The sequence below is a fragment of the Melanostigma gelatinosum genome, assembly GCF_949748355.1.
Source record: "Melanostigma gelatinosum genome assembly, chromosome: 18".
Lineage (NCBI taxonomy): Eukaryota > Metazoa > Chordata > Actinopteri > Perciformes > Zoarcidae > Melanostigma > Melanostigma gelatinosum.
The window spans coordinates 20,598,089-20,611,971 of NC_136651.1; the positions used below are offsets into that span (position 1 = coordinate 20,598,089).

A 13,883-nucleotide genomic window follows, 5' to 3' on the forward strand; every position below is an offset into this window, starting at 1 on the left:
ATATTGATGGTGCTCTATGGATGTTAAAATGTCAAGAGAGGCTCCTTAATGATGTCCCTTATGGACTGCTCTAAGGGCCACATCAGTGAAAACAATGCATATTAATGTGAGGAGTTATGGTTAAGAGTCTTATCGGTCCTTTCCCTTCATGGCTTTACTGGTGCATTTAGCATCAGTGCTTTGACTCCACTGTCCAACGACTGTCTGCCGTGTAGCTCAACTATCCCACAGGAAATGACTGTTTATTGCTCAACAGCCTGGTCAGATGTAGTGCACAATAAGCACGGAGAAAGCCGATCCCACAGCCAGTCCCAGAGTGAGAAAGAAGGCCATGACCACTCCTGTGGCCTCTGCCAGCTCCCGGGGTATGACCTTAGGGCCGTAGATCATTGGCAGAGTGCCGAGGTAGCCATTGGTGAGGCCCAGCAGGCAGTTGAAGACCACGGGGTACACGTCGTTGGCGAAAAGCACAGTGTGGAGGTGGTCCCTTGGCTGGTAGTTGCAGAACATCAGAAGTGGCACCATGATGGAGCGACACAGCACCAGCACAGGCAGGACTCAACTGGTGGGACCAGGGACCTGCAGCCAGGCTGTGGCCTGCCTGCCACAGAAGTCCGCTACATTGTACAGGAGGAAGCTGGTGAGGGGCACAAAATAAGTGGTCGCCCAGGCGCTGCCGCTGTCTTTGTTGACTGACTGGATTCCCGAAGACACTGCGGGGAACACCATGATGGAGACGCAGAAGACGTAGAAGACGCTCAGGCCGAGCACCCACGTCTTCCTGAGGATGGGCTGCAGTGGTGGGACGGCGACTCTGCTCCCTGTGCCTGCTGCTCCCCCCTCGCTCGTCACCCCTGAACTGGTGCATGCTGCTGCCTGCATGTAGTATCTAGGAAGAAGAGCAGCAAGTGACTCGTACAACTAAAATCTCGAAAAATCTTTCACTATTAAAACTAAAAGTATTGAACCTGTCCCCTAATCACTAGTTTTATCATTAGATTGTAATAATGCTGTCCTAAAGGGTATTTTTCAACCCTATTTTCCTATATTTTGTTTAACTGACTAATAAAGACCACTATTTCTGAGGCGAGAGCGCTGCATATGGCAGATGCCACACGGGCTGCAGTGTAATCATTTTGGGGTAATTTGGCACCATCAGTGTACGTCCGACGGGCTCTGATTCTGGAAGGAGTCTCGCTCGAGGAGATGTCTTGACCTGAAAGCTCGTGATGTGACGTGTTGCCGGTGAAAAGGCGAGTTGACAGCCAGGCAGAGTTCGTGGTGTTGGGGTACAGAGATCGTAGCTCAGCGTTTTAAGATATTCAATGTCAGAGCTGCGTATTTAGATGATTTTGAGAATGTTTGAATTTGCTGTGACACTATGCCCACAGAAGGAAAATAAGTGATATAAAGACTGGGACCTTTTGCTGCCTCAAACATTTTATTTCTCTGCAGCGTCCTTTCCATAACGTCATGAACGTATAATAACCTGTCAGTGGCAAAACAAGCACTTTCAGTGCTAGTGACCATCAAACAGTATCTGCAAAATCAAAATGCACAAACCCAATAACTGGAATCGGTAAGGTTATGTATTACAATGAATATTAAATAATTTGACCCCACTTTGTGTAGGATCTGAACACTTCTACCGTTGGCACCATCTGGTGGTGGTGGGAGGAATGACACTGTGGCAGATAGAATGCACACAGCTTAACTGATCTATAGTATTCAGATTCAGATGAATGTAAATGTTACATGACAAGGGAAAGGTGTAATGATAACCTATATTTGTAATATTAGAATGCAGGGTGATGGGTGATGTAAGTATGTGTATTGGAACCATAACATCTTTGGCTGCTATACCGACCTTGAATATGCCAGCTTTGGCAGTGTTGAGGATGAAACTCACCCCAACGTGGAGGAGGCCAGACCACACGTGTCCAGCTGCTTCGTGCAGTTCACACGCTGCAATAATAACGCTACCAGAACTGGTTTACAGTTAAAAGGATTTAATCCCACTGATGCAAGTACGATTACAGTTAAACATTGGAGTACATACTCCTATGAAATATTACAATATTAACCCACTTTGGAAAAAACTACCTCTGGTCCCAGGACACAGCCGTCCCAGGCAACCACACGCTAGAAAGAGGCAGAAAAACACTTCTATCCCGCCCACATATTCGTTCGCGACTCCTCCCCTTCCGTCTATCTCAATTTTTGTTAGCTAACTTCTCTATGCACTTCAGTAAACGCCTATCTCCACATCTCTCTCTCCCTGAGCAGCTAACACATTCAAATTCTGTCAGTCATGGCTTAATCCCTTCTATGATAATCCTTCAGTATGAAAGTTAAACTTCTGCAACTTTGGCAGAAGCTTCATGTCTTTTAGCTACTAATCCTACAACACTTTATGTTTATCTTAATTATGCATTCTGCATTATGCAAAACCCTTATGTTTATGACTAATTATGAATTCTTAAATATGAATCATTGAACACTTTTATTATAGCTACTGAACACGGTTCTATGCTCAAATTTCTTACAGCAGCAGCAGATATGCGATAATGCAGAGCAGGATGAAGACGTCGGCTGTCAGGAAATAGACCAGAGCGCTGTCTGTCACATCCTTCGCCACTGCCAGGTCCACTATCGATGCTACTGCACTCAGCGTGCCTCCCATGCCCTGGCCTGAGACAAGAAAGGACCTCCGCTAATGTATTGTGCAGTCAGTTCAAAAGAGACATACATCACATTATTTCATCAGTAAACCCTTAACGAAGCTGCTAAATAGTGCATATTTAGGACATTTGTACAATGGTAATGTATAAAGACAATATGACCTGAAGGAGAGCCGTACCTGATATAAGAGCCTGAGAAATCCTCATGGGGAAATACCCACTGATCCGAACACGCTGCCGGAGAAGAGGTTGGACGCTCCGCTGACCACGGCCACACTGGCCAGTGTGGCGATAAAGAAATCCGTCCTGCAGTCCGACACGTCCACCTTCACCAGCACCGTGGTCACCACAAACACCAGCAGGATGACGAAGAGAGAGGACAGGATCCGCACGTTTGAAGATAACCTACCAGCGCCACATACAGGGACAAGGCAGGCGTGCATCAAAGATCGGTGGATCAACTTAAACACAAACAGAAGCACATGTTTGGTGCTGTGGGACAGTAAGCCATTGATTATCCACACATGTGTTCTGCTGCAGGGGTGCTGTTCAAAATGACAATCTACAAGGGCCTTGATAGGACAAATGTGACACTGTTAACACCCAAACATACAGAGACAAAGAACCATGTGAAATGAATGTACTTTGGTGTGTGTGTGAGTGAGAGAGAGAATTAACCTGTTAACTAGGACATAGTTGAGTATCAGACACAGCACAGAGGGAACCGTGGAGGCAATGGCCAGATAGCTTTCAAAGCATTCCTGTAAATCAGGGGTCCCCAAACTTTTTCCTGTGAGGGCCACATAACTTTTCCCTTCTCTGATGGGGGGCCGGGGTCAGTTTGTAACAGAAAAAGTGTGACGATCGCAGGGGTGCCTCAACGTAAAAATGTATTGTTTTCCAGAAAGCCACACATAACCAAATAACCCTCTCTGGGTTATTCACAGAAAAAAAGTCCATGGAACATTAACTTTCTGTTGTGCCGTGCACAATCTTAACAGGTAAAAGTTCAACTTAGTTGTCAGAGCAGAATCTCTTACTTAAATGACTCATATGAGCAATCTCTCAAAGTTCTTGTCTTCCTTCCTGATAATCCTTTTGTAGGTTCCAGTAGGCTTGTAGACACCGCTGTTTGCAGCTCTCTCTCTCTGTCTCTCTCTCTCTCTCTCTCTCTCTCTCTCTCTCTCTCTGTCTCTCTCTCTCTCTCTGTCTCTCTGTCTCTCTCTCTCTCTGTCTCTCTCTCTCTCTCTCGCTCTCTCTCTCTCTCTCTCTCTCTCTCTCTCTCTCTCTCTCTCTCTCTCTCTCTCTCTCTCTCTCTCTCTCTGTCTCTCTCTCTCTCTCTCTCTCTCTCTCTCTCTCTGTCTCTCTCTCTCTTATCAACTTCCCTGTGAAAACCACAAAGCAAGCAGGCTGAGAAACCGAACTAAGTGATACAGCACCTATACAGCACAATACATTTCACGACCAGTATGGTTGTGGAGATGGATTTCATCCCAGTAGATTTTATGACTCATTCAAGTGACTCATTCAAGTCAGAAAAGTGAGCCTATGTATGTTCATCAGTGTGAACTGTGGGCCTGCATCTGGCTGGTGAGAAGTTGAATGTCGGGTTCCATTCTAGTCACAGCCAGTCTCAAACACTGATGCAGATGTTCATCTGTCAATCTTGATCTCATCGGAGTTTTCAGCAGTTTCATGCGTGAAAAGGTTTGCTCGCAGATATACGTGCTGCCAAAAAGTGTGGACATCTTCATTGCGTGTTTTTTGATGTCAGGGTACGTGTCGTTTGGGAGGGCGGCATAGAAGTCAATGAGACTGTTGGGCTTGAATGCGTCTTTCAGAACATCACAGTTCTGTAACTCGGCCAACTCAAACTGATAAGAAGGCTGGGCTTCATCAATGTCGGCAACAAAGGGGTTCTGGAAAAGACGGATTTTTTTTGCATTAACATGTAGTTCACGGAATCGCACACCGAACTGCACCTTCAGCATTTCCAGTGCTGTTGAGAATGAAACTCATGTTGAGGAGAAAACTCAGGTGAACAGACTCAGGTCGAGGCGTTTAGCTCAATTCAAGCAATAAGGTTTATTTGTGACAGAAGTATTATGTCCAGCAGTTAAACGTGCACGGACCTAGAAAGTTCACTCTGTAGGAGCTAGATATGCAAGGGCGCCTCTTTCTATCTCTAAGATGGAGCAGGCAGTTGAAACTAGTTCTCTGTAAGACTATGTGACATATAACTGGGGCAAAAGCTATCCTTCAGAGTTCTAGTATTTTCCACTTTGTTCAGGCGAGTGCGAGAGTGCCCCACCTGGCGTTTTTGACCCTGGCGTTTTCCCAATTCCAATCCTTTTTTCCCAATTCCAATCCTTTTTTTTCAATTCAAAATGTTTTGGATGCAGTACTCCCGAATGTCCTACAGAGGGAGCCAAAGCTCCTCTCAAATGTTCTTGTGCAGTTCCTCGAGTGCCGACAGAGGGAGCCAAAGCTCCTGTCAAATGTTCTTGTGCAGTTCCTGAAGTACCACCAGAGGGAGCCAAAGCTTCTCCCAAATTTTCTTGTGCCCTCTGTCCCTAGTTGCTATCTCTCACCCTGCCTTGGCTGCAGCTGGTCCTTCTTATCTAAGATGTTCACTCCCTTGAGCCTCTGTGCCTTTGCCTGCTCTGTCTTCGCTCCTAAATTTGTTCACGGTCCCTAAGGAACAAAATTCCCAATAAATCTGTAATCTTCCTAACTCTACCAGTAAAACTGACACGTATATTAACCCTCAGCTTCCCTCTTATATCCTTGTGTTTGTGTGTCTGTGTTGAGTGCAAAGTTTGTGTCTCATGCGTGTGTTCTGCTCCACTGACCGTCAATCACTGGTAAACACACACGAGCCTGGTGAAAAACACTACAACTCTACAACTACACATGTACTCTGTACATGTGTAGTTGTAGAGTTGTAGTGTTTTACACCTGTACGCTTCACACAATCACTCTCATCCATACCAAATTGAAACCATACACTGCCATCACTGAAATACGCACAAATCACATATGGATCTGTTCTTATAGCGTTTTCACGAGCCCGGTCCCAAAGGAAATGGATACCTCCCTGAGATATTACTCAACACTCAATCAACCATACACTGCCGTGATTCCACAAATAATCGCACACAGACCTCGTCAGGAAAGATCTATTGATCTTATTGTTTACAGTGTACGCCTTGTGCGAGCACGGTCCCTAAGGAAATGGCGAATTCTTGTGCTACAATTGAATCGATGTCTTCCCAGAGTACATCTATGCTGCATGCAAAACCATACACTGCCACTTCTGCAATACTGGTACACAAACCATCAATTCAACCTCCTCAATTGAACCTCATCAATTTATTTTTCTCAATTAAAATTCTCTGGATGGATCTTCGTTTTACAGTGTACAACATGCATGAACGTGGTCCCTTTAGGAAATGGCGCTGTGCAGTCTCCAGACACACTACTTTCACATCAGCGTATTTCAACAACAATTTCTATATACTTGATCCAAACCTCAGTTTGCAACTTCGCATAAATCAACAGTGTGGCCCGGAATTCAGTCTTTCAGACCGTCATTGGTCAGAGAACCGAAGCTTTCGCCACGGCTGTGTAACCTCCGAACAGTTATCAAACCTTACACGGTGAACACAATGCCAGCTTATAGAATTTACAATCCTTAATTTCTGTTAGATCCACTCACACACATGTACATTCTATGCTAAATAAACCCCACTGCTGTCATAACAATTCTGTCACAATGCTCGGCAATTTATCTTTTAAAAATTTTGTCAATGCAATTCATTACTCACACCCGGTACTCCTGATCAATTCAATTTAGTTTTTTTCCTATATACAATCTGCAGAATTCATTTAAATAGGCTCTGCTTACCTTTTGATTGCAGCTGCTTTGATCAGTTTCCCGAGGTGATAAGAATGGCTCCGGTTGGCAGCCGGAATCCCCAGCCTCTCTGGAAAATACCTGTTGTTTTGTCTGTGGACAGAAGAAAAAGTCCATCACGAGATGTATCTCCTACTGATCGTTAAAACCATTCTCTGCTACCATGTTGAGAATGAAACTCATGTTGAGGAGAAAACTCAGGTGAACAGACTTAGGTCAAGGCGTTTAGCTCAATTCAAGCAATAAGGTTTATTTGTGACAGAAGTATTATGTCCAGCAGTTAAACGTGCACAGACCTAGAAAGTTCACTCTGTAGGAGCGAATGAAAAGCTAAAAGGCGCTTAGACAGAGTGCGCATGCGTTTATATATTAGGTCCTCCTTTTGGAGCCTATTGGTCAAAGCAAAGTAGGAGGTGGATCTGTTTTTAGCATTCAGATGACCTGATGGAGCTCTGGGCATCTCCGCCCACACTGGCTCACGTCCGGGATCCGCCTTCTCTGGAACGTCAGTGTGTGTGAAATGTTGATGTAACAGCATATTGTTATGTTCGGCCAACTAGATAAGCTAGGCGCTAGATATGCAAGGGCGCCTCTTTCTATCTCTAAGATGGAGCAGGCAGTTGAAACTAGTTCTCTGTAAGACTATGTGACATTTAACTGGGGCAAAAGCTATCCTTCAGAGTTCTAGTACTTTCCACTTTGTTCAGGCGAGTGCGAGAGTGCCCCACCTGGCGTTTTTGACCTTCGTGTACTAGAACTCACATATCCGCGTATAAGCTGTGTTTAACATTGAATGAATGTATATTTTATTTACAGTGCTTCCACACACTTTTCAGCTGGGAACGGGACCGCTGGGTTCTCTGCAGAGAGGTTTTGGGTAGCAGGGAGATGGATGAAGTTGTGCTTTTTCAGTTGTTCCAAAAGCAGCGCTAGTTTCACCTCAAATGCTTTTATGTGGGAATAGATGTCGCAAATGAGTTTCCCCTGGCCTTGTAGCTGCAAGTTAAGGCTGTTCAGCATTTCTGTCACGTCTGTTAAAAATCGATCAGCTCTGGGACCGTTTTGTCTTTTGAATGAAGAAATGCGTTAATTTCGGGTAGCAGCTCGTAAAAACGCCTCAACTCTGGCCCGGCTCAACCATCGGACCTCTGTGTAGTACAGCACATCTCCGTGCGCAGACTCCAGTTCAGACAGGACTTCTTGGAACTGCCTGTGTTTAAGTCCCTTTGCTCTGATGGAGTTCATGCATGACACCACAACCTTCATGACAGAATCCCACGTCAACACTTTGCAGCACAGTGCTTGCTGGTGAATTAGGCAGTGGACTTGTAGCGGGGCGGTGAGACCCCGTTCTTCCATCTCCCGTTGCATGCGTCCTATTAGACCCCGAGACACGCCCACCATACTAGAAGCCCCGTCAGTCGTGATGCTGGCCAGCTTTGACCAGTCCAGGTCCAACTCTTCCATGGTTTGGCACACTTTGCCGAAAATATCCTCCCCCGTCGTAGTCCCTTTGAGACTTTGGAGGGCTGCCAGCTCCTCGCGCATCTCAAAGTTTGCGCTAACTCCACGAATACAAATGAGCAGCTGCGCTGTGTCCTGCACGTCCGTGCTCTCATCCAGTGCGAATGAAAAAAGTCAAATTCTTTCGTCTTCTGCTGCAGCTGGGCATATACATTACCCCCGATTTCTTCAATGCTCTGGTGATTGTACTCGCCGACATTAAAGACATCTTTCTTCTCGGGACACACCTCCTCCGCGACAGCATTCATACATTTCTTGACAAACTCTCCATCAGTGAAAGGTTTACCGCTGCTTGCTATCAGTTGAGCAACCCGAAAGCTGGCCCGAACGGATGACTGGTTCAGCTGAGCTTGCCGTACACATATATTCTGCTGAGCTAACAGTCCACTTTTTAGCTTTGAGAGTTTGTCTGCTCGCATTTGGCCTTGCAAGCTATCATACTTGTCTTTGTGACGGGATTCATAGTGTCGGCGCAGATTGTATTCTTTGACAGATGAGACAGATGAGACAAACAGCCTTTTCTTGAGAGATAGCGAGATCCTTCTTGTGGCACTGGCACCTCGGCCCTGCACCTTTTCTTTGCATTGAACAAAAACATGATCGTTTGTCCACTGCAGGTTAAATACCCTGCATTCTGAATCAATTTTTCTCTTACCTAACCTTTTCGCCATTATTCCGTTCTCTCTTTGACAGGGGCGGGTCTAGGATTTATTTATGAAGTTTTTTCAGGGGGCCGGGCCAAATGTGGAGGCGGGCCGTAGTTTGGGGACCACTGCTGTAAAGACAAAACATTTAAATTCGCTTGAATAGAAGACCACGCCCTCACATAGTGTCTCACACGACATGCAACAATCCTTATCTCTGCCCTGGTCCCTGTCAAATAAAATCAAGCATTATTCTCACAATAGCAGAAATCTATAGAATTCCTCCATCCTTGAAACAAAGGAAGCAGATCTCCCCCGTACCCCTCTAGGCCTTCATCTTAGTTACCCTCAACGAGCGTCTTGGCGTTTCTAATTGTGTGGCGATGGATTCCTTTCAGACATGTGATAGGACACTCAGTCCTCACGTCTGTCACAGGACCGTGTTGTTGAGTGTTGTTGCTCAGTTTGTAGAGCCAGTAGTGTTTGGCTGTTATGAAGAAGTTCCAGGGCAGCAGGGAGCCGATGCCCATCAGAAAGAAGATGATATACACCAAGCAGTACGAGTCATCTGGACTGTAGCGCATGGCCAGGGGCACTGAGGAATGTTTGGGCGGGAGTGATACAGAGGAACTCTGGTCCTCGCTCTCCTCATCCTCAGACACATGGTGGTTGCCCAGAGCAGTCGGAACATAGGAGGAGTTCAGGTTGGGCTGCAAGGGCTCTGTGTCGTCCATTTTCACGGATACTCTCAAAGTACAGACGAGAGAGAATAGGGAAGATTGGGGTTGAACATGAAGACAGGAAGTGTTAAAAATAAAGCTGTGAAGAAGAGGAAGAAAGAAAAAACAAGTTCATAAAATCACAAATAATAATGGTATTGTAATAAGTGGGCTTGTATGATGCTTACGTTTACTTGTGCTTGTCCGGAAAGGAAAAGACACACTACTTGTTGTGGAGCCATATTCTGGAGAGATCTCTGTGTTGCAGCTGGAAGAGACCATTCCAATTGTCCAGATCCTGACATGCTGCAATGCAAATAGTCACGCTTCACCCCGAGGATTATCATTCATTGGAATCAGTTGGCAGCAGTGTGTGAACATGAACCCACTGCTCTCATGCAGCAGGAGTCTGTCCTGGGCTTGCATGACTGGAGTCAGGGTTTGGCAAATCTCACGAACGGAGGCATTCTTCAAAGTTAAATGCTTCATCGCATACATTCAACTAATTCAGCATTTACCACGAATAATTTCTTACATGTGATTGTGATAACTACAGTTTCATCTCACACCTGCACGCATCCCATTTCTGCCACAGACAGAAACAGAAAAAAAACTGACTTTCACCAGCACCACTTGCGTTCACAATGGGATGTTGTTGGTGAAACTATTTAAGGAGGTTAAAGGAAGGCTGACATGACAAAACAATGCTGACCTTGCATCGTAAAAGCATCACGTGTGCCACTAATAAGGAACCAATAATCACATGACGAAAACCAATTTCACGGAAGTCAGGCTATACTGGGCTGTTCATTCTGGTCAAGTTTTATTTGTTACGTGCGGACACGGCTGTAAACAAGCAAACAGTATTTTAGCTAAATCTGAATCCCAGCCTTGTACAAGTTATCTACAAACGGAGCAGTTGGTTAGCCAACTGCTCCGACCCGTGGGTGATGTTGGGCTCATTAAATAAAAGATAAACATACCTCACAGTTGCGCCTCCCTGACTGCTGCTCCTGTGTTTTCTACAAGTGTTAGACTGACACAAACATCCATATCACAGCAAACTTAATTTCTGGTCAACTGACAGCAGCAACCACAATACCCATTCCGGCACGAATCCTTCAGACTAAAAGCTCTCTCTTCACAAATCTGGACCAGTTTGATTTAAAAATGTATATTCTACCCAATAACAACACAACTTGCATTTACCCGATACTGATTATAGCCCAGGCCCGAGCTTTGTATTTTAAAATAAACACAAATCTTAAAAATAATTCACGCTATTATTCGGAAAGCCAACCCACATACCGGAAGCTTGGTTATTTTCCGGTTGTAAAATAAAAGCACCTATTTACAAATTTACCTTATTTCTATGTTCTTATGTTAGACCCTAGAGGTATACTTTTTGACAAAAAGTATACCTCTAGGGTCAACTCTGGGGTCAGCATGCAAAGTTATTTTGGATATGACAAAAGTTTTTGTCATATCCAAAATAACTTTGCATGCTTTATTCTATCATCCAATTTTTTCATTACTTTGTCAATCAATTTGTCCTTAGTTACTTTATAACATTGATGCTGCCTCTTGTTAGATCCTGGGGTACTTCTGGCCCGATACGGGGCTACTTACTGACTCAGCTCTCTATTAAAAGATTGTCGAGCTGGTGTTCTTGCGAGGGAACTCGCCTGGCTCTTCAAACTGCCGTTACTCCCGACGTCTACCCTGCTTCTTCCGGTCTGAGTGCACTCGGTCGAGGGGCCACCCTACCAGTCGCGTCGGTTATGGCAGCTTCCCTCTTCTGGATCCGTGCTCTTGGTAAATGCCAGGTTTAGGTTTTAACGGCTAGGATTACTTCTAAAACCGTAAGGGATTGTTAAGTGGATTCGGTCTTCTAGGATAACCTTACAGAACTCAGTTGTTAGACATACAATGGATTTAACTTTTTACTGCCACGAGGAACGTTTACTACCTAAGCAAATAAATGCACTTGAGAAATTTATTTTAAATGCAGATTAGATATTTATTGCAGGTTATATTTAGTTAGTTTGCAAGGGTTAAGCTACAGCTCACATACAATGTCACTACACTTGATTCGTTTCTTTAATTTTCTTCTCAGGTTATACTCATTGGTTTTTAGATGCCGAGATGGCTCGGTTGGAGCTGGATTTCCAAAGGTGCGATGAAAAGGTTATTTTGGAGTTGTTAGGAGCGATGGTCCGGCCGGACCCTCGGACTCCTCCTGCTCTTTGCAGCAGAGTTCGGCCAACAGTCCACAAGGCTCCATACAAAGTCTTTCTAGGGCGGCGGCGTTCCTCCGTTGTTCAGTTGTTAAAGTCGAGCAGTGGGGAGAGGAAAATCTCAGACTTTTAATTCTTTGTCCACGGACAGCGGTCTTCTCTCCGTGAACCGAGACGAAGTCCTCGAATACTTCAGTTGCAATCGTCCGTATCTTCTTCTCAGAGCGTCTGGACGGCTCGTGTAGAAATCCCAGTTTGGGGCTTGCAAGTGTCTCCTTTTATCCTTGATTTGGGCTATCTGTTCTCCCCCCACCTATCCTGAACACATGATTTTCACCCCACCTTTTTGTCTGTGCGTTTGTCTCCGGAAAGCACCAGACTGTTCTCTCGCGGGAGTATGAGTCATCTCTTGCAGCAGAATTCCATGTCTCATGACTGTTTTGCCGACCCACACCCAAAAACATCTGTTCCTGACTCACTCGGTCTGCTGACACACCCTATGACACACTTTTTCCACATCTCAGCTCCGGTACACAGAACATTATTATAATCAGTTTTTACATTTGTTAAATCACTCTATGCATTAAACATTGGTTATATAACGATCATAAACCTTATCTTTCGAATACACTTTAACTATTGATTTCTGAGTATATATGAGTCTTTCATGCGATGGCCCAGGATTAAGTTGGTGCAGCTGCTGGTTAGAGGCCCCGACCGTCTCCATTTCTTGTCTTGTCCTTTCTTCCAGGTTACCTCTTGTACGTGGGTTTCATACTCAGCTCCATAGTGGTTCTGGCAATGGTCTTTCCATCCTGGCACAGTCTCACAATGTCCCCCGGCCAGGCTGATGTTGCAGGTCATGTTTCCTCGGTTACATTCCATCTTCCAGGGCCGCGGGCCTATATATGGTTCTGGTCGGCTGCAAACCCCAGGCCAGATGTCTCTTTCTTTCGAGTATACTGTGGCCAGGTACATGGCACCACCCATTCTAACACTTCATCCTTCTGTAGGCCCCACCAGGTTGAGCTGTCAACCCTGGTGTGGGCCTCTTTCCATGCCTACAGAGTACCTTTGATCGTCTGATTCGTTGTCAGGCCCGTGCAGTCATATAGCCACGTTCCCCAAGCCCGATACCACTCTTGCCAGAGTGTGCATCGTGGGGAGGCTCCGTCGGCTAGATACTCTGTTCCATTCAGAGCGTTGAACATTTTGGCGGTCACACAAGTGTCAATTTTTTGGAAATCCCCTCTTGGGGCTGTCATTAAATCCTCGGGTTTCGGCAGCTTTTGTACATACATGTCGGTTGTCCTTGGTCCCAAGAGGCCGTGGCTGGCTCTGGAGTACCCCTGCGTGAAGGCCCCCTTGAAATGCGTTAGCGGGGTTATCCATATCCATGGCAGGGTTTTGTTGAGCCACTTCTCGTGCTAGGCATTAGGTAGGGGTAGATAAATGTTTTTATGAGCCTGATACTGTGGTTTGTTAACCGGAGTTATTACGAAGTAATTCTGACCTTCGCAACAAAAGAACACATTCCAAAAGCATTTATCCAGTCGAGGGAGCTTGTTTGTGACACATTCCTTTGTCCACTTCCTGCTCCTATTTCTCCGAAGACTGTCACGCGGCTTGAATTGTGGCGGCAGCGGCTGCCATTCTTTGTCCTCTTGAGCCATAGGTAGTACTTCCTCTTCTTCCTCCTGGGTGACATTGTAGGCTCGGCTGGTGGTGTTATGCTGCTGGTGGTTGGTGGTGGTGTTACCTAGTGGCCTCACTTTAACTTTAAACCGCCGGGGTTTACGTCGCGGCGGTGTGGCCTCGCAGGTGAGATTGTAGTGTCCCCAGAACATCCCTGCTGCCGGTAAAATCGTCAAACACGTATCATTGTGGTGGCTCGCTGCATATGTTACCTCGGGTTTCCAGTATCCCTCGTTCCCTTGCTCTGCCCATGAGACACATGCCCATGAACAGTACCAGCCTGGGACACCGTTTTCGGGGTAGATCCAATTACACTGTGCCCTTTTTTCTTCTTCTGCTTTCTTCATCATAATCGTAATCTTCATCTCCGCTCCTAGCGTAGATACGTCATCTATTCTCCATGTCGAATTCTCTATTACCTTCTGGAATTCACCTGCCCAATCTGCTCCTTCACCCGTCTCGTTGAT

General features: G+C 45.6%; 1 protein-coding gene across 1 annotated transcript; it reads right to left on the reverse strand.

Moving 5' to 3' along the window:
• Positions 1 to 261: 261 nt before the first annotated feature.
• Positions 262 to 9,691, reverse strand: LOC306791902 (equilibrative nucleoside transporter 3-like; the record flags this gene model as incomplete). Its single annotated transcript, XM_079288814.1, is given in 8 exon segments — positions 262 to 558; positions 562 to 889; positions 2,547 to 2,691; positions 2,861 to 2,905; positions 2,908 to 3,086; positions 3,360 to 3,442; positions 9,191 to 9,584; positions 9,673 to 9,691. Coding segments are annotated over 7 exon segments (1,386 nt in total). The 5' UTR covers positions 9,500 to 9,584; positions 9,673 to 9,691.
• Positions 9,692 to 13,883: the final 4,192 nt, after the last annotated feature.